The following is a 21,347-nucleotide window of genomic DNA, read 5'->3' as shown; positions in this document are numbered from 1 at the left end:
AGTGAGGTCTGCTCTACAGTGCAGGCGGGCGTCATCTGCGCTTTCACAGTAGAGCAGACTCAATCAGGCTTGGCTATTTCTGCCAGGCAAGTGACTGTCATTATTATTGTTTAGGTTAGTTCGGGGGTGCCAGCGCTGGCTCGGGCTGGCCACATTAGGATCCAGAGGCTTCCGTTTATTAAAGTGAACCTCCAGACTAAAAATCGACTCCACAACACTGAAAAGGCTTGGTGTTTCTTTAACAGTTTCACAGCATCACAACTTTGTTTCTCTTATATAAGCCTCATTTTTAGCTGCACAGAAGAAAACTGCCAGGGCATTTTTCCCCTGATGCTGTGCAAAGCATGATGGGATTTCTGATGTTGTTCTAATTCTGCTGTTTTGGTGCAATTTTTTTTTTTAACATTTTGAATTTGACATTTGAAGCCTAGCGCGTGCAGCTGGGAGGGGTTATCAGGACACAGGACAGTTGGAACTGTGTCTCATGCTCCCTGTCACCTCCTTTCAACCAAAAAGATGGCTGCCCCCATGACAAAGATAGCAGCCCACATGAATCACAAACATTTGCCTGTTCTTTTAAAACAGGGTGGGTAAGAGATTATATTACCTATCTATTCTAATTAGCATAACTAATGTAATTTAATGACAGTATGTTTGTTTAGGCTGAAGTTCCCCTTTAAGTGCCCAAATTGGGCACTTTTTCCCCTACAGGTTTCCTTTAAGGATAAATGCTTTAAATATAAATAAATACATGCAACAGCAAGCAGGGAGAGAAGCTGGCACTGAAAACCGTTTTAAAGTGAACCTGAGTTAAAAGCCATTTCATGTTCTATACTCACCTGGTGCTTCCTTAAGCCACCTTGAGGCTGCTCAGTCCCTAGCTGTCTCCCCGGGTCCCCCTGCAATACGGCACAAAAAGCCCAGCCGAGTTGTGCTTCGTCGCCCATGCTTTGCCCGGCCAGATGCACTCCCCTGTCGCACTCCTATTCCTGGAAACTTTCAGTGCCTGCGCAGAACTGTCCCAGCTGGGGCTAGCACGCCTGTCCGGGTCATGCATGCACGACTAGGCCTTCTGAGATTTGATTGAGATTGAATGGTACAAGTTTGGCCTTAAGCCTCCTACACATGTACAAGTAATCTTGTACAGGAAGGATTGGGACTCAAACCCTTGAACGACAGTGCAAGGCCGAGAATGTATAGATTCATCACTAGCCTGTAGGCCTAGATATAGGGTTAGGTTGCTACGCAGGGGGACTAGGGCTGATGGGAAATGCCCAGGGCGAGCAGTGGGTGAGAGCAATACCCTTGGCCACGGAGGGCCAGGCAAACTGCTCGCCGAGGGGCATCGGGTGCCGCTATACACACACTAGGCTTTTGACAGCGGTAACCCTCACTAGCTGTCTCAGCTGAGAGTAATCTAGAGTGTGTATGAAGATTTAATCCCTACTCCCGACAGATTGCTTGGTGGATGGAGTAGCTATGGACCTGTGTATGGCTTGCTTGTAGGCATACTGCAGACACGGTTTAGCCAGGTTCCCGGTCTGTACAAAGCTTCAGTGGTGTATGATTTCTGCCAACTTCCATTTCTCAACAGAGTTTGTGATCTTGTTAATTAAAACCACTTAATCCACTAAACTACAAATGGAGTCAACATTTTCACACTAGCCAAGGGTTGTTTTCTTCAGTTTATTCCAGAATTCCCTGCTGTCATGGTATTTTAATTGGAAGCTAATTAAAGAAAAGCGGTAAAAGGGCAGTATTTTTTAACTTTACTTGTTTGTTGGCATGACATTTTACAAGAGAGGCTTATTTGTTAATATGGGGTTTTGAGTATTATACAAGTATATTCTTAATTACTTGTCATCACTGGCTGTATATTAACCATCTCCTGGTCGTTATTGTCTCCTGAACAAACACATTTTCATAAAAACGTACACAAATTGTTAATTAAATGATGCTGACCAGGCCCAAAGACTAGGGCCATGTAGACTTAAATGTTTAAATTAGGATTGGTTTATTATTAAAATGGGATGAATGCCGAATTTTCTTGAATCCAAATCCGGTTCTAAATGTTCTCAAACCACTTGGATCTTCTGAATCTTTTATATTCTTCAATCTGTGTTAGAAACCCGTGTTAAATTACCTGTCTATGTAGTTACCCCTCAGATGGGTAATGCCCTGCACCCCTTTATAACGAAGTACACATTACCTCTCAAGCGGCAGGTCTCTCTCTGTCTGCAGCTTCTCAGGCAGTGGGTCTCTTTCTGGCAGCAGTTCCTCAGGCAATGGGTTTCTTTCTGGCAGGAGGTTGTCTTTCTCTTTTGAAGGGCAGTTTCTAGGCTTGATGGCTCAAACCTGGAAAAACCCCTGACCTCCCCTTCCTTTACAGACTGTGGCACTCTGTTGTGAGGGAGCAGCTAGATGTGTCCCCAAGTATTGGGTAGCCCTCAGGAAAGGTAGCCTCCAGTAGTTAGTAGCCAGAGGGAGCCCCCAGTACCCATAACCAGATGTATTCCCAGTATAAGTAGCCGAAGGAGCCCTAGGTATAGATATCCAGAGATTCACTTTCAGTTACTGCCAGAGAGGCCCCCCTTTCCCTCTGCAGTATAGGTAGCCAGGGATCACTCTAGTATAGGTAGCCAGAGAGCCCCCCTGGTATAGGTAGCCAGAAAGCCCACCCCAGTGTAGGTAGCCAGAGATATCTCTCTCCCCCTCAGTATAGGTAGCCAGAAAGCCCCTCCTCCCAGTATAGGTAGCCAGAAAGCCCCCCCTCCCAGTATAGGTAGCCAGAGGCATACATGAAAAAAAGACGCCTGGAAAAAAGGGTGCAGGAGATTGCTGCTAGTAGAATATCGCTACAATTAGCGATATGGTACTGATGAATTCCGTGAATGAATGGTAATGATTACTAATATTTTATTATGGCTAAACCTAACCCTACTCTCACACAGAACCTTCCCCTGGTGGTGCCTAACCCTAAGACACCCCCCACGTGGTGCCTAACCCTAAGACCCCCCCCTCTGTGGTGCCTAACCCTAAGATCCCCCTTCTGCCTAACCCCCATAAACCGAAGATAAATACACTGTGATACATTAAATTAAATACAAATGGGTACATAAATGCTCCCATTACAGTTAACCCCTTACCTCCGACTCTCCAATAGTTGGCAAAATAAAATATTTTTATATATTTATATAAAAAAGTGACATTTGAAAAAAAAAAAAAAAAGAAACAAACATAGTTACCTATGGTACTCTACTTTTTTAACGTGTACCGGTATGTCTTGCGAGTATATTGCTGTTATTTTTTGTAAGTAAGGGCTTGTAATTAGTGGGGGATGCAAAACTGAAAAGAATACACCTTTATTTCCAAATAAAATACTGTCACCATAAATTGTGGTACGTACATAATATAAACGTTGTAATAACAAGGACAAATGGGCAAATAAAATGTGTGGATTTTATCCACAGTAGCATGTTTTCTTTTAAAACTGTAATGGCTGAAAACTGAGAAATAATGACTTCTTTCCATTTTTTTTATTATTATTCCTGTTAAAATGCATTAAGAATAAAATAAGTCTTAGCATAGCGTACCACCCAAATTGGTGGTGGAAATATAAGATATGGATCATTTTGTTGTGGTAAGTAGTGATAAAGTTGTTGGTGAATTAAAGGAAGGAGCGCTAAAAGGTGAAAATTGCTCTGGTCCATAAGGGGAAAATCCCCTAAGTGGTGAAGTGTTTAATCAAAAAGCTTAAGTTTTACATTTGACCAATCTGGTTGACGTGATGATTCATTTTGCATTTTATGTAATACTTGGTAGATTGCCCTTTATGGAAGCCCTTTTCTGTTTTTACTTTTATTGAGCTGCCCTTGAAGACACCGTACTACAAAGCGAGTTCACAGGAACACACAGGTCCCTGTTCTCGGTTGCTTGGATGCTTTAAATCAGCTGCATGTAACTTCTTAAGTGAGAGCGAAGCCCTTTGTTCTGCGGTTTCAGAAACCGGAGGCAGGACACAAAGGATCTGAAGACAGGGAAATGTGAGCCGCTCTGGGGCACAACTAATCATTACTGTTTTCACAACAGTCTTCTTGTATAAATGCTGCTTGGCTTCCAGCTTCCGGGCTCAGAACCAAGTGTGTGTGTGAGGCATGGATGAGGTACCACCGCATCAGCGATATGCTTTTACAGCTGTCAAACTCCATGGCTGTGAATGAGTGAGAGTGTGGGAAATAAGCAGCGAGATGTCCACTGGGCCACTTAAGTCAAACATGCTTGAAACAGGATCCTAATGTTCATGGTTTATCTGGCCTCGGTGTGGTTACTGCTGTAAGTGTGGTGAGAGAAGTGCTATTAACTGCAGACCGGGCTTTCTCCTTGCTTACCGGTCCTCAATGTATAGACAGATGGACCACTAGATAGATCCTTTTCTAATCAGAGAGAGACCTTGTCTGCCCATTCACCGTACAGAGATTTCCAACAGATTTCAGCATGAAATCTATCAGAAATCGGCCTCGCGCTACCTTTGCCTGCCAGGCCACCCCCCAAAGTGTACACTCCCCAACCCCGTGTCTGTGCTCAGTGTTTTAAAGTCTCACCTTTCCCTCGACAGGACCACATGACTCGACACCTGTGAGTTGAGAATTTGGTACAAAAATCATCCGACTCCTCAGTTTATGAAATCTTCCACTCCAGATACTTAAAATTGCTTCGACTCTGACTCCACGGCCCATGCAGGGCTATGGAGTGGGTACAAAAAACATCCGACTCCAACTCCGTCCTCTCAGTTTATGAAACCTCTGACTCCAGGTACCCAGAATTGCTCAGACTCCAACTCCACACCCCTGCATGTGACGTCAAACATGCACCAATGTCATGGGGTGACCGGCGAAGGCCAGGAGTTGTGCCGGCATAGAGGTAAGACTTTAAAAAGGTGAGCAGTGGCATTCTGGGGGGGCGGACACTTTACTGGACACGGATTGGGGGACCACTGATTGTCATGATATTGAGCTCTGTTCCAGCCTGTCCGATTTATCCTTTTGACCAACTTCTGGCTGAAATCAGTCATAGGGCCGATTGAGCGGCCATACTGCAGCATTGACTCTCTTCTGATTCGAAGAGATTGTACATTCTGATGTCAATAGCAGCTTTCTCTGTCTTCTGTGGCTAGGAAAGCGAAGCAAGTCACTTCGGCGCATGCTGACTGCCGCACTGCGCCTTACCTGGGTGCCACCATTGACTGTAATGTTATTATAATGGTGCTGGGACACACACACACACACACACACACACACACACACACACACACACACACACACACACACACACACACACACACACACACACACACACACACACACCGCCAGAACAATATAGCAGGATTGTGCCCCCTCCTGGCACCTCTCATCAGCCACCAAATACAGGAAGTAAATGAAATGCTCCAGATCCAGACATAAATAAAAACCATCACCTCGTGGGATTGCTTCCGCTTTAACAGCGACAAGATTTCTCGCATTTTATGGACATCTGGATGGTTGGGTATTATTACTAAGCATTGCTGGGATAGGTGTGGGGGATTCATGGTCACTCTGTTACCTCAGGGTTGGGGGTTCTAGGCGGGGAAATCCTCTTGATCTGTATCGTATTGGTGCAGGCAGTGTCGGGATTAGGGACCAGTCTTGCATTGTATTGGGAATCAGTGAGATGCCCAACAATATGCAGGTAAGATATTATTGCAGAATGATCCCTCTACTACATTCCAGAAATTTACTTGAACTGAAACTCTTATCTCTAGGTTTCTTTCTGGGAGGATGAGTGGCCGAGGGGGTGAGCAGCAGTATTAGAATGGCATTGGCCGGTACAGCCACCAGTTAGAAAAAGGAAATCTTCTCCTGTATCCTTTATCATCTACTGCTGCACTGCATGTTCTGAGGAGACTGGGGTATCTCTGAATGTAACTGTAAAGAGGTCGCCTACTGGAGTGTTCTTCCATGATTGGCTGTTCGGGGCCTGCCTTTGTCTGGAAAAATGCTGCAGGTCAGAACTTTGCGTTTAGCAAATGCATCTGTTTTTAATTGCAAGTGTAAGCAGACCCATGCGTCTGCATTGGATCTGTATACTCAGATTTGCTGTGCTGCAGAAAAAAGTAATGTTTTCCTTGCAAGTGGGAACCGAGCCTTACTGAACAGGGTATGAAGTAACCATGACTACTTCCAGCAATGTTTTTGTTCAGATTAACTTTTGAAAATAAAAAACTACGGTATATCAAATTTAAATAATGAGAAAAATACATATATTTACATGGTTCTGTACACAAATCCTGAAAAAATGGACAGAATTATAGAAATAATTTGAGGTTGAAATTACTTTCTACTTACTCTTCATGAAAGCTTGCAATAGAATAAAGATAGAATGGAGTGAACTACCTTTTTAACCCCTATTATCTAATGAGGACTGATTGAACACCAGCCCTAACCCTCAGTAGATGGGAGCCCACCGGTGACCCTGGCATAACAGTGTTCTCCCTAGAATTTTTTTCCAGCCGGGTGGCATGAAATAGTAGCCGGGTGGGGCGAGATGAGAGAATGCAGGGCCAGTACTTCTGTGACCGACTCTGCTTACCACATAGGAGGAGGTGAGCCGATGACAGCCGGGTGGTCATCAAAACTAGCCGGGAGGAGCACCCGGCTAAAAGATCCTGGGGAGAACACTGCATAAGCCGTTGCACTACAAATCTTTTCACTAATGAAGTCTTTACATTGACCTTTCACCTGACTCTAACTGTTAGATTAACCCGCTATTACACGTTAAAAGGAAATTCCATGCCTTTTTGCAACTTAATTTTAATAAAAAATGTTATTATTGAGGCCCACTGTAACAATAAGGGTACTGCCTACATATCCCTCCCAAATGACTAGGTAAAGGGAATCATTTTTGATCCCTCTTCATACAGCATACGTGAAATAGAGTCCAGGAAATTTGAGTGCGGCGATGCAGGAGAAGTTCGAAGAATTAGAATATCATGCAAAGGTTCATTTATTTCAGTAATTCAGCTTAAATGGTGAATCTAATATGTAAAATAGACTCATAACATGCTAAGGGAGATAGTGCAAGCCTTTATTTGTTATAATTTTGATGATTATGGCTTACAGCTTATGAAAACCCCAAAATCAAAATCTCAGAAAGTTAAAATATTGTGAAAAGGTTTAACCACTTCAGCCCACAAGGTTGTTCACTTTTTGCATCTGAGCAACTTTCACCTCCCATTCATTTGCCAATAACTTTATTACTATTCATCACAATGAATGGATCTATATCTTGCTTTTTCTGCCACCAATTAGGCTTTTTTTGGGTGATACATTTTGCTAAGAATTATTTTATTCTAAATCCATTTTAACAGGAATATTAAGAAAGAAATGGAAAAAAATCATTTCTCAGGACATTATAGTTTGAAATTAATACATGCTACCGTAATTAAAACCCATGTATTTTATTTTCCCATTTGTCCCGCTTACTACACCATTTAAATGTCCCTATCACAATGTGGTGGTTGAACTCGATGGACGCATGTCTTTTTTTCAACCCAAGTAACTATGTAATGTATGGCGCTGATATTTTATTTGGAAATAAAGGGGCATTTTTTTCAATTTGCGTCCATCACTATTTACAAGCCCATAATTTAAAAATTTATATTAATATACTCCTTTGACATGCATATTTAAAAAGTTCAGACCCTTAGGTAACTATTTGTTTTTTGTTTTTATTGTGATTTTTTACATTTTTTTTTTTTTGCATTAAAAATTTTATTTGGGTAATTTTTGGTGTGGGAGGTAAACAGCTAATTTTAAATGTAAAATAATGTATTTATTTAACGAAAAATGGATGTTGGTGTAGTTTTACTATTTGGCCACAAGATGGCCACAGTCAAAAAGTCCTGGAAGCGAACGATCACTCTTCCAGGAACATGAATGAGGATGGGAAACTTTTTTTTTTTTTTTTTTTAACTCAGAAGAACCGCAGCCTCTGATAAGAGGCTATCGTTTTTTCTGCGGGGGACTTCGATCAATGAATGGGAGCTATAATACCATTCATTGATCGCTGGGACAACGGCCGGCGGGAGCGCGCTCAGCCTATCTGGACGAGAATGTTTGTCCAGATAGGCTTAAGTGGTTAATATTCCAGGCTTAATGCGTCAGGAACCCCGTACCAGATGCTAACTTTTACCGCTCCACCTTGGCGCAAACCCACTTTCTGACACCTAACCTTAACTGTCCCCCTGCCACGTAAATGATATTAACAATAAACAATTAACGATTAACTAGAATATTAACTAGATAAACTAGAATGTTAACAATACATTTTACCTGGCGCCTACATTTCTGCTTGGTTGCTGATAATTAACATTAGTGCCTAAGGCGGTGCCCAAATTTTCCATTTATCGCAGGTGCCCAAATTTCCTGTTTCCCTTCCCACTTACCATAAAGGGTTAAGTAAAACACATTAATATTTTGTTTGAAATTAGTTTTAAAATATTTTACAAATTGAATTTGCAAAAAACAATTTTTTTCTTCTTTCCTCAAAGTAGAAAATTCCCTCGATGAATGTATGGCAAACCAGTAACCAAAAATGTGACTATGATAAACAACAATTGCTTTCAAATGTTTTTCAGAAATAGCTGAAACTGTGTAGTCGCTGGGAAATTCTTTTTATTGCAGCAAGCAACTTGTTTTTTTTTTTCTTTACAGAGTATAAAGCAGTGTACAGATGCTAAACTTTTATTGCTGAAGACGACCGTTCATGATTGTCTGAGGTGATAATCTAGTGTTGGTACAGGCGTCTCATCGTTTAGGTCTTTTTAACATTAGGAGCTTTTCTGTCCGTTTTGACAGGACGCACCTTGGATGCAGTGAGAAAAGTAACATGGAAGTCTATTGACTTTCATGTTAACTTTCACGTTAGACCGCTTTCCAGAGCGTTACGTTGTAACGCCTCTGGGAGCTTTTAATTGTACGGCACAAGCTGTTTCCCGTTGGGTGAGTTAGAACTAGCGCTGCAGATACGCGTCAAAACGCAACTTCCCGGCGTCATGGCGTAGGTCATAACGCATGCACGAAATTAGGTTTGTGCACGTGTTAGCTAGTATGAAAGAGCCCTTAGCAATCCATTACACCGTGCTACAAAACAACTGATACTAATAGCTCTTTCTGTTCTACTTTTCTTTCCTCTTTGGACAGAACTGGCTGGTCAAGCCAGGTTTCTGTACGGTGATCATTCCAAGTGTTGTCACCCAGCACAATCACTAACCGTCCTTACAGGGGACAGTCACATAGCGTCTGTGTGCACCTTAATTGGAGTCTGCAAAATTACATAGATTTGTCACCATTACTGTAAAGTTCATCCTGGTGAGTGAAGAATCTGCTGATAAAGATAATAAAAGCCAGTAATTAAAATGCTTTTTGTTTGTTGTACGGTTTGTTGTCCGCAAGTATCGCTCTCCCAGCAAGTTCATTGATTGCTGGCGGACACAGTAGCAGTTCTCCCCATCAGACTTAACACGTTAGCAGATGCACAGAGGATTCCATTTCATTACAGCACTCTGAATGGCTGGCACCGGCAGTGGTAAATCTGTTTCCAGCTGCGCTGAAGAGGTGTATGACAGGTAGACCTTCTGAAATCTGTAAGTCTTATCTATTATATCCCACTTTGATACCAAGTCCACTTTTTTTAATCCAGAATAAAACGAAAAAAAGTTTTCAGATATGTGATTGTATAAAAGTTATAATATTGGCCAAGGTCATGTAGAGCAGTGAATAGGCATTTTTTGATGTCACTTCCTCTTTTTACTAAATCCTGACTGCTACCTGCTCTGTACGAAGAAGTGATACGAAACTGCTTCTGTGTGACCGTTAAGGTGCCCATACATCAGACTATGTATGGGCAAATCGACCAAGAGACATCTCGCTCTGATTGAATCTGATCGGTGAGAGATCTGTTGCCTGCCCATACACCACAGATTTCATCATGAAATCTGAGGAAAATCGGCCTTGTGACACTGCATCTGCCCCCTCGCCACCCCTGGCAGCTGTCCCCCCTAGTGTACATGTACACTCCGCGCCCCCTGCATAAATGCCTCTCCACCGCTGTGTCCAGACTCAATTTCTGGGTTTGCGCCCCATGTGGTTGCCGCCGAGTCCCGACACAGGGGCAGGTGGTGGAGAGGTAAAGTATTAATGCATTGGCACCTGGAGGCGGGGCAAATGTACACTGGGGGGGGGGGGGGGGGGGGCAGCGGCTGGGGGTTCGACCGTCGCACGCTGCTACCGCCGCGCATCCGATCGAGCGTGGCGACCCAACATCTGGCAGCGTGTCCGATCAATACATTTGACCAATTTTGGGCTAAAATTGGTCAAATCGTTGAATGGGCAACGATTTGCATCCGATTGGATAATTATTGAATCAGATGGTCGATTGGCTGCTAATTCACCTGATGTATGGCCACCTTTAGCTTTTCCTGATGAGAGGAACTTTAAACATAAATCTAGTAAAGAAACCCTAAATTGCCCCTTGATCAATAAAGCCTTTGTGATGAGCAAGCAAAGATAAGCCTGTTGGGTGCCGCATATTTTAGACAATAGGAATTGCTGTGGAAGCAGACAATCGGTATTGTGTGGTGTGTAAGGAATGTAGGTGATGGTTGTGGGTTGTTGGTGACTGAGTAATATAAGGTGGTGAGGAGTCCAAGAATGTGGATGGGTAGCAGTAGCGTAGGGATCACCATAACAGCCATAGTGGTTGCTCTGAAACCCGTAGCCAAGGGGCTAGGGTGGTCTTGGCTGACAATAAGTGGATCCACAGCGGGCCTCGTAAAAGTCCATGGTTTGCCCGCTGAATTGCAGAGAAGCGAGCGGAGTGCTGGAGAGAAGTTACCAACCTCTCCGGACTCCACCGACGATCTACTTTCCTCCTAGTGATCTCATATCCATGACTACAGCACCCTCTCTAATCACCTGGATTAGGAGCTGTAATCATAGAGACTCAAAGGTATAGAGAAGGTAGATCATCTGTGAAACCATGAAAAAGTATGTCTCTTATCTAGCACTACGCTTGCTTACTCTGCATATTGGGGCAGGGGAGCGCTACACATACTTGGCTGGGGGGTGGGAGGGATTAATCTGGCTACCTATTCTTGGGGGGTGTTAATCTGTATATCAATATGGGGGGCGCTAATCTGGCTACTTGCGGGGATGGTCTGACTACCTTTCCTTGGGGGGCTACCTGTACTGGGGCTAATCAGATTACCTATATGAAGGGGGGGTCTTAATCTGGCTACCTATACTTGGGAAGTAGGCTGCCGTCATAATCTGGCTACCTATACTTAAAGGGTTAATTTGGCTACCTACACCTTGGGGGGGGGGGGGGGCTAATCTGACTACCTGTACTTGGGGATTAATCTACTTATATTGGGCTACCTATAATCGGACTACCAATACTGTGGGGTACCTCTAGCCACCTATATTCTGGCTACCTATACTGGGGGCTGCCTACTACTGGCTCCCTATACTTTCTCTATCCACACACACACACACACACACACACACACACACACACACACACACACACACACACACACACACACACACACACACACACACACACACACACACACACACACACACACACACACACACACACACACACACACACACACACACACACACACACACACACACACACACACTACGGTAAGACTTATTATTTATTATTCGAAATGAACATAATAGGGATTTTAAAGAAAGGTGAATAGGCTGGACAGGGAGCTCCTAGATAAGAGGGTGGGATGGGCAGTAGAGATGAGAAAGCCTGGATGTAGTGAGGCTGTAGGATAGATGAGGGGTAAGCAGTATAAGGTAGTACTTGGCACAGTTTGGTGAGATAAGTGGGGGAACATGCGGTGTGTAAAGATGCAGAAAGGGATGAGTGAGTAGGTGGAGGTAAGGTGATGTGACTCAGTAGGGTAGGAGAATAGAGGTGGCGTGAAAACATAGGTGGGGGTCAGGAGGGTGTGACTCAATAGAGTAGGGGAATGAATGGTGGGAATACAGGTGGGGGCCAGGAATACAGGTGAGCTTGGTAGGGTAGGAAGATAGATGAGGGGGAGAGGAGATCTCCACCTGGGAAGCTTACCCTTATTCACTTCTTCTGGGTGACATCATTGGTAAAGCAGGAAGCAAAGGGAAATGATACAAATGTGGACAGAGCTTGCAGTAAAAACCTGAAATGCCTACTACATCTACAACTAAAGAAAACACCCTTTTCTGTGGCACCTCTGTATGTCTATAGGCAGCCAGGTGGTCCTTTTCAGATAATTCTTTTGCTTTGCTTGGCTGCCATGGAAACCCCTGAACTGATTATCTTATCAGAGGGTTTCCCAGACTCACAGGGGACAATAAAGTAGAGTTGGAATGGTGGGATTTTCTCTCCATCGTGCATGTGTGATAAGGGCGGTGAACCCCCCTCCTTCCCCTTTCCCCGTGTATTGTACACTGAGGTGAGGAGGGGGGTCTGCCATGGTGTACTCCCCAGCAGGTGCCTGTAGGGAGTAGATCCTCTGTGCAGAGGACACAGCTAATTAACATCTAAAAACCACCCTCCCATCTGTCAGTTTCAGGACAACGCTTTCCCTTTCAGCCCACCCCTTCTCCCTTTCCACCTAACACAGCCCCCTCCCCTCCATCCTCAGTGTAAACACATACAGGGAACTTCAGGGACACAAAGCCAGCAGTCTCTTCCCTCCTATTAAATATCATCTCCATTCATGTATGAGCCTGGATTTGTCGAGCATCATTGGCACTTGGATCATCCTTTCTCTGCTTGATGCTTTGCTGTCTTTTACTGCTTGATGCTTGCCTCCTCCTGCCTACCTCCCTCCTGTCTCCTTTCACATACTGTACTCCTTTTCCTCTGCAAAGCCCTGGCCTGTCCCCCTGCAGTGCTCTGTCCTCCGCTCTGCGCTTTACACACTGCTCCCCGCCGGAGATGATTCGCTCACCCCTCTAGGCAGCTGCCGTCCTGGTCTGATCCTCTCACCCCAGGGTCACTAGTCTTTTGCCGGGATGCAGGTTGGGATCTGAAGGAACCTATAAGATCAGACACCATGGAGCCCGTGAGCCACCAAGGGATGCCTCGTCTCTCCTGGATAGATACCCTCTACAGCAGTAAGTGCCTGGGCATGTGTGTATGTCACTTGGAACCTCCTGTAAATCGGAAACCTAGTCTATAGCTTAGATCTATCGTAGCTGTGACTGATTGGGATGTTTGTGCCACACACGACTCCATAATATAGAAATGCTGCACTGTCATAGCGCTGCTCACCTGCAGTGACACTTATATTGGTGTGTAGGGAAATCATATAAAATAAGTTACTTTTAGCTTGCCCTGCATACACCGCATAGCTGGCTGGTGGTGTGTGGGGATTAGTACAGTGTACTTTGTGACCATTGCCTGTGTGCTATAGAGATTTATTGGGTGTGTTGTTTCACACCTGTGGCAATGTGTGGCCACATAAAACCGTTCCTCTGGACGAAGCCTACATGCCGAACACGTGCATTAATCACCCTCTGCACACATTTCCTCCTTAAATGGAAAGGTCAGTGGCAAGGTGACCAAATGTGTAAATTTAATTTTCCATCAGTTTCATCAAAGGTGTGATTTCCTGCCCTGAACCATCATATGCATATTTCATATTCACATTTCCTCCAGTGTGTGGAGGAGGGGTGGGGGGGGGGGGGGGGCAGGTCGTCTGCTGTGTTGTGGGTTTAATTAGTTAATTTTTGCTCTTCGCCTGTGCTTTACGCTGGCTGGTTTGGCTGGCTTCCTTGGCGACAGAAACTGCTCCCGGCATCTTACTACCCCCCCTACGTGCCGCTGTTCACATCTGGTATTCTGTGCTCATTTTCTCCCAGCTGGGGCTGGCATTGCTGCTCAAATTAGTCTGGCATTGGAGCGATCAGCTGTCTGCTCTGTCTAGATGTGTGGCAGATCCAGCTCCTTTGATTTTCTTCCTGTCTGTGCACAGAGTAGGGAGATGTCTGTGGCGGAGACTGATCTGTGCAGACCGGTGCAAAGGGAACTGGAGCAGAAGCCACCCAGTTGCTTAGGGCAACCGGTCAGGTTTCAGCCATTAAAGAAAATGATGTGAGCCATACATTAGGTTACCAATAACCGCCCAATATGGCAAGCGTTTGGAATGTAGTGACCAGTTCTACTACCTTGGCAGGATTACAATAAACTTCTGCTGAATTCTAATAGATAAATGATCTGAACTGCTAGCCTCGTACTGCTTAATGCTGCCCTGGCCCACTCAGTCGAGTTTTGGTAACATGACCTGATTAAGCGTCTGTTGATAAACTACTTGTTAATTGAAAGGTAATGGATTTGGGCATGGGGTTCTCTAGCAGAGTGATCAAATTGGCTGGAAAAATTGATATATATGGCCACCCCAATGATTGTGCTCGTTACTCTTAGCAACTGTTTGAGTTTGCACTGGTCTTGATACATTTCCCCCTCCATGTAAGGGAGACAGAATGTACCATGGGGAGGTGCTCATATTTTGTAATAGGGGATTAGAAGCACTTAAGTGACATGCAGTCAATTATTCAGGATACCTTCTTTTACGTAATTTCCCTGGTTTCAGCATCAGAATATATAGGAAGTGTATATTAAATGTAACCCTGTCCTCCCAGTGATGCTTAGCCTAGGCTGATTAGCAATGAGGAATCTCCCCCCCCCCCCCCCCCTCCCCAGAGCATTCTGGGAGACCAGTGACATTTTGTACTAGCTTCAACACTCTCACTAAACAAACATTCTGCAGTGATGCCCCTGCCAATGAAGATGTCTCCACCTGGGATACATTTCAGTATGTTAATCGGCATGAGGAAACACTTCACAATGGGCAAACTCTAACTAAATAATTTATAAATTAATATTGTAAAAAAAAAAAAAAAAAAAAAGTAATTTTGTTAATTACGTTATTTTCACTATAGCTCCTCTTTAAATATCTACAAAAGAACTCCTTTATATGTTCTTCATGGGATCATAAAATAATGCTGCAGTGGAAGATATCTGTAGTACCAAGAAACACACCCAGAGCATTAGCAGTACAAGAGCTAGTATATGTAAGGGAGCTGTGTGTATTCTGAATGGTGAGCTCATATTCTCAGTACCTCAGTCTTTTGTATTTCAGTGCTTGTTGCTCTATATTTCCACGGCTGTATTATATTGTTGTAAATTGACAGATTTGTACAACTGAAGGTGGCCACTAACGGTCCAATTTCTAGCGAATAATCGTTCAAGCAATCAGAAATTCTGGTCGGATTGGTTGTAAATAATCTCAGTTGATGGGCACAAATGATTATAAAAATAGTCGTCCGATTGGATTTTTGTCAAACCAACATTTGGATTTTCTTGTTGATTGTGATAGATGGGAAGCAAAGATTGGTTCGTTGATGGTGTAGTGAACGATTTTTCATCCGATCAGAATTTCTGATTGCTCCAACGATTTCTCACTAGAAATTGGATTGTTAGTGGCCACCTTGAGACAAATGATGTACAGTACATGTTCTGATTAAAGGCCAGGCGGTCAAATATTTCTGGCTAGCATGCATATGTAATGCAAATTGTATTTAGCTTGGAAATGGGCTGGTAAAGGCTGACAGGAAGTGCCATTTGATTGGCTCGCTTCTAAGCAATCAGAATTCTAACTTAGGGCTGATTCACATTACAAGTGATTTTTAAATGCTAGATTTTAAAAGCTCTTGCTAATGCAATGCTATGGGGGATTTTTTACAAAATCACATCGCTCCAGTGTGAACACACACATAGGATAACATTAGCAAGAGCCTTTAAAATCACAAAGCGCTTAGAAAAGCTCTTGTAATGTGCACCAGCCCTGAGAAGGATCAGTCATTTCACCACAAAAAACAGCCACTGATACTTGCTGACTGCTTCCACTAAAATGGTGAAATGGTTAATAGTTTTGCATTGACAGAGACCAAACAATTGTGGTGGTCACAAACGTCTCTCATGAATTCTCTCCTTATCCATTTCTAACCTTACAAATAGTTGTTCTTGACGAATTTAGTGCAAGAAAAGTAAAATACCTAAGTGGCATAGCGATAGTGGTATGCAGGGGTTGCGAGCACACCAGTACTCATGGCCCTGAGGGGCCCACATGGGGCTCCCTACAGTCACTACAATAACTCTTTATTGGTGCTGTAAGTGGTGTAATGTATTTATACCTCTCTTACACATTGGCTGTCCCTAGAAGGCTGGTTTTGATTATCAATATCATTGGCACTATTATACAAACAATGGGATGGTCATGTAAAACTTGTACTGGGGCCCATAACTTTGTAGCTACAACCCTGGTGACCCCATGTGTTTTGGATTTTCTAGCCATGTTTTAGTTTTGATTTGGGCATGAAAACCGATAATGCATTGCAAACAGGAAATGTCTGTGTTAAAATAGTAAAATGTTCCTAAAAAGTCAGTCATTGCTGTTGTTCTATACATTGTCTCCATAATTCCACTGTCTCTCTGATCAGCTCTGCAGAGAGTGGGCTGTTTCCAGCAAGCTAAAGCCCCGGGTCCTGCACAAATGTTATCATAGGCATCTAAAGTGATACTAGTCTTGTGTGGAGCTGTCATTGTGCACCAATGCCTTCCTAAGCACCTGCAGCAATGTAAGGAGCCTGGCCTTCTCTAGGGCTGGGCACACGTCGGCCTCTGGCATCTTCATGGGAGGAGTGAACAACGGTATGAGCCATACCATTGCTGCTGGACATGGGTATGCCCATCTGGCACCTGAATGCAAAACATAATTTTGTCACACTCTATGTCCTGTATACAGGGCCGGTTCTAGACTTTTTGCTGCCTGAGGCAAACTTGAAAGAATTGGAATGATTGCACAGCACCTGATAATTTGCGCCACACATTATTGCTGTGGAGAGCCCCCCCCAAAACACCTTCAGTATAGGTAGATAGCCAGATATAGGTGCTCCCAGTGTTGGTAGCTAGGTACAGTTACCCACAGTATAGGTTAGCCAGGTAAAGTTGCCCCCCCCCCCCCCCCCGTATAAGTTGGCCAGCCACTCTCTTCCTGTTTCTCCCTGGTGCTCCCCTAGTCTTCTGCCACCCAAGAAAGTTGCCTCACTTGGCATCTTGGGCGGACCGGCCTGCCTGTATAAGCTCCACCCTCAAAACATGTGCCTGGCCTTGGGTGACCATGCTTGCCACATTTTTGACAAATAGCTGGAAAGGTAATCTTTGCTATCCTATATATGGAGACACTATGGACAGGGGTGTGCCAGCTGTTGCACAGATAGAATAAGTTTAAAGGGAACCTTAACTGAGAGGGATATGGATATTTCCTTTTAAGCAATACCAGTTGCCTGGCTGTCCTTCTGATCCCTTTGGCTGCAATAGTGGATGAATCACACACCTGAAACAAGCATGCAGCTAATCCGGTCTGACTTCAGTCAGAGCACCTGATCTACAAGCTTATTCAGGGGCTGTGGCTAAAAGTATTAGAGACACAGGATCAGCACCAGAGTCAGGCAACTGGCATTATTTTAAAAGGAAAATTCCAAAGCCTTCTCAGTTTAGGTTCCCTTTAAAGAGAAACTCCGACCAAGAATTGAAATTTATCCCAATTAGTAGCTGATACCCCCTTTTACATGATAAATCTATTCCTTTTCACAAACAGACCATCAGGGGGCACTGTATGACTGATATTGTGGTCAAACCCCTCCCACAAGAAACTCTGAGGACCGTGGTACTCCTGGCAGTTTCCTGTCTGTGAACCTTGTTGCATTGTGGGAAATAGCTGTTTACAGCTGTTTCCGACTGCCAAAAAAGCATGCAGCAGCTACATCACCTGCCAGCAGTAAAAATGTCACCATGTAATGTCAGAATGTAAATCAGGAATTTAAAATATTTTACAATGGGCAAACACTGACTTAATCATTTATACATAATTATTGTAAAAATGAAGCACTTTTTTTATTACATTATTTTCACTGGAGTTCCTCTTTAAGGGCTGATTTACATGGAGGTTAATATAGCATTTCCATGTCCAGGTAACCAATGCCGAAAGCTTATCTGCTCAGTAGCAGAAAAGCATTTGGCATCACCTAAATGAGTGACCGCCAGCTTGTCCAGCAGAAGCCCATGGGAACCAGCCCTAAGAGAACATTATTTGAAATTCGTTGTGTGTAAAGTTTTGGAAAAAAACATATGTTTTGAAAATGAAGGCAACAATTAAAACATTGCCATACATTTAGACTGTAGATTATAGGCCTGTGGCTTGGCTCTCCATCATGGGCGTCCGCACATATGGCAAAATCGGGCATCTGCCCGACCCTGGCCGCCCGCTGCCATCCCCTGGCCACGTGCCCGTGCAGCCAGCAAGAGGGGAGCAGCGCAGAGAAGAGTGAGAGCTATGGGCACAGTGGGGAAGGGCGGACGTCTCCCCCCCCCTTCCCTCACCTTAGGGGGCTCTCCCTCCCTCGCTCTCCCCTCCGGAACGAAGTGTGCAGCAGCTGGGCAGCGGGCGGAACTTGCCTTGTCTCGCTCCTGCGCCGGAAGTTCTGGTGCCGCACTCTGGTCTGGACCAGACCAGAGTAGCGGCTAATCCATCCGGCCCTTGCGACGAGACGAGGTAAGTTCCGCCCGCTGCCCAGCCGCTGCACACTTCGTTCCGGAGGGGAGAGCGAGGGAGGGAGAGCCCCCTAAGGTGTGGGAAGGGGGGGGGAGATGTCCGCTCTTTCCCACTGTGCCCATAGCTCTCCCTCTTCTCTGTGCTGCTCCTCTCCTGCTGGGGCACACCTGGCTACTTATTCTGGGGACTTATACCCCTGCCTACATATACTGGGCACATATACCCCTGCCTACATATACTGGGCCCATATACCCCTGCCTACATATACTGGGCCCATATACCCCTGCCTACATATACTGGGCCCATATACCCCTGCCTACATATACTGGGCACATATACCTCTGGCTACATATACTGGGCACATATAACCCTGGCTATATATACTGGGCACATATACCCCTGCCTACATATACTGGGCACATATACCCCTGCCTACATATACTGGGCACATATACCCCTGCCTACATATACTGGGCACATATACCCCTGGCTACCTGTTCTGGGGACATCTCTACCCCTGGCTACCAGTTCTGGGGACATCTATACCGCTGGCCACCTATTCTCGGGACACCTATAGACCTGGGGCTACCTGGTGAGAGGTGTCTACCATATTAAGGGGGGATTCTGCCTATTTATGTGAAATTCTGTCTATTTATGTGCCTCATGACTGCTGAATTTTTCTTGTTGGGGGCCTCATGGTTACTGACTTTGTCTTGTTGGGGGCCTCAAGATTGCTGAATTTGTCTTGTTGGGGGCCTCATGATTGCTGAATTTGTCTTGTTGGAGGCCTCATGATTGCTGAATTTGTCTTGTTGGGGGCCTCATGATTGCTGAGTTGGTCATGTTGGGGGCCTCATGATTGTTGAATTTTTCTTGATGGGGGGGGGGGGGGCTCATGATTGCTGAATTTGTCTTGTTGGGGGTCACATGATTGCTAACTGCGAGACTATGGAAAAAGCTGAATCATCATCATATGAGACAATAGCATTAAACCTACTTTTTAAAACAGAACATGAAACTGGGAGGTTCTAAAAAAATGAATACATTTTTCAGGAGTAGGATGGATGAAATTGTTTATCTTCACAGTTTATTTTCAACTTGGATTTTCCATAATGTTCATGTATGAGTTAAAACGTTTGTATTTAGTTTAAATTGCTGTTGGCACTTTGTGATAGTAAAGTGACTTTGCAGTTTGGACACTAGACCTCCAAAAGGTTCGCCACCACTGTCCTAATCTAATGTCCCACCATTGCTTAGTTCATGTAAACTTGTCTCCACCCACGACCACACCCACATTCTGGTTCATGACCACACCCATTTTTCATGACGTAGCCCCAACACTACCCCAAATTTTCGGCGCGGCTCGATACGCGCCGCCACGCTTTTTCCTTCCCCCTCCTTTTGCCCCCCCCCCAGGAAAATTTTCTGCGGACGCCCATGCTCTCCATCCTTGTGTATCCTACCTGATCATGAATAATGTGAATGTGTCTTATTGGGACTACTACTCCAGTGCATGATCTGGCATTGTGTGTCTAAGGCCACATACACACATCAGACCATAGTCTTTTGAAAATGAAAGATCACAGACCAATCTTACCACCCTTCATGTAGTATGAGAGCCATACTCTACACAGTCTATTCTATGGAGCTGAACTCCCCATCAGAAAAAAACTCTTTGCAAGACGGCTGCACACACAGATGCTGTACAGACACAAAAGATCAGTATCTGCAAAAGATCTGTTCCTGCCAAGAATCCATTCCTGCAAATTGCAATGATAGTCTATGAGATCTGCAGATCATCATACACACATGATTTAACTGACATTCATCTGCAGATCAGATCCACCAGGATGGATTTTCAGATCTGCGGATGATTGCTTGATCTGCAGATGAATGTCAGTTAAATCATGTGTGTATGATGATCTGCAGATCTAATAGACTATGAATGCAATTTGCAGGAATGGATTTTTGGCAGGAACAGATCTTTTGCAGATACTGATCTTTTGTGTCTGTACAGCATCTGTGTGTGCAGCATCTTGCAAAGATTTTTTTCTGATGTGGAGTTTAGCTCCATAGAAAAGACTGTGTAGAGTATGGCTCTCATACTACATGAAGGGTGGTAAGATTGGTCTGTGATCTTTCATTTTCCAAAGACCATAGTCTGATGTGTGTATGAGCCTTAAGGTCCCGTTTCCACTAGACTCGTTGCTATGCGGAAACCACTCCGCATCGCAACGCAAGAAAAGTGCAGCCAATTCACGTCAATGGAGTAGTTTCCATTGATGCAAATTTACCTACGGGATCCAGCGCGATGCGACGCGGGGAAAATTGTGGATACCATGCTGCAGTTTTCTGCTGCACGCATCCGAGTCCCCATAGCCGCCGACGGGAAGCTGCATGACGCCGCATCCGGTTGTACGGAAGACAACCGGAAGTACCTGCGGGGGGATGTAGGGCTGTGGAGTCAGTACAAAAATCTTCCGACTCCAACTCTGACCCCTCAGTTTATGAAACCACCGACTCCGACTTTGACTCTGGGTACCCAAAATGACTCTGACTTCTTAGTCTAATACTTACCAAGGCTGTGGATTTTGTACAAAATTATCCGACTCCAACTCCGGGTGCCCAA

The 21,347-nt window shown here is 44.5% G+C and overlaps 1 protein-coding gene across 4 annotated transcripts in view; it reads left to right on the top strand.

Annotated features, from left to right (window-relative positions):
- The window catches only part of ABR (ABR activator of RhoGEF and GTPase), a 669,248-nt gene that overhangs the window by 93,983 nt on the left and 553,918 nt on the right, over positions 1 to 21,347 (top strand). Inside the window, exon 1 of one of the 4 annotated variants that reach the window (XM_068270303.1) lies at positions 9,640 to 9,679. The exons of 1 other annotated variant lie outside the window; for it this stretch is intronic. In XM_068270303.1, coding sequence (XP_068126404.1) covers positions 9,655 to 9,679 — 25 coding nt within the window. In that variant the 5' untranslated portion in view covers positions 9,640 to 9,654. Of the gene's footprint in view, positions 1 to 9,639; positions 9,680 to 12,739; positions 13,218 to 21,347 lie in introns of those variants that run through there. 2 more of the 4 variants (XM_068270302.1, XM_068270307.1) reach the window with 2 other exon arrangements.

Source organism: Hyperolius riggenbachi, chromosome 2 (assembly GCF_040937935.1).
Source record: "Hyperolius riggenbachi isolate aHypRig1 chromosome 2, aHypRig1.pri, whole genome shotgun sequence".
In the NCBI taxonomy this organism is placed as follows: Eukaryota; Metazoa; Chordata; class Amphibia; order Anura; family Hyperoliidae; genus Hyperolius; species Hyperolius riggenbachi.
The sequence above is the reverse complement of the archived record's forward strand: the minus strand, read 5'-3'. Positions and strand labels throughout refer to the sequence as shown.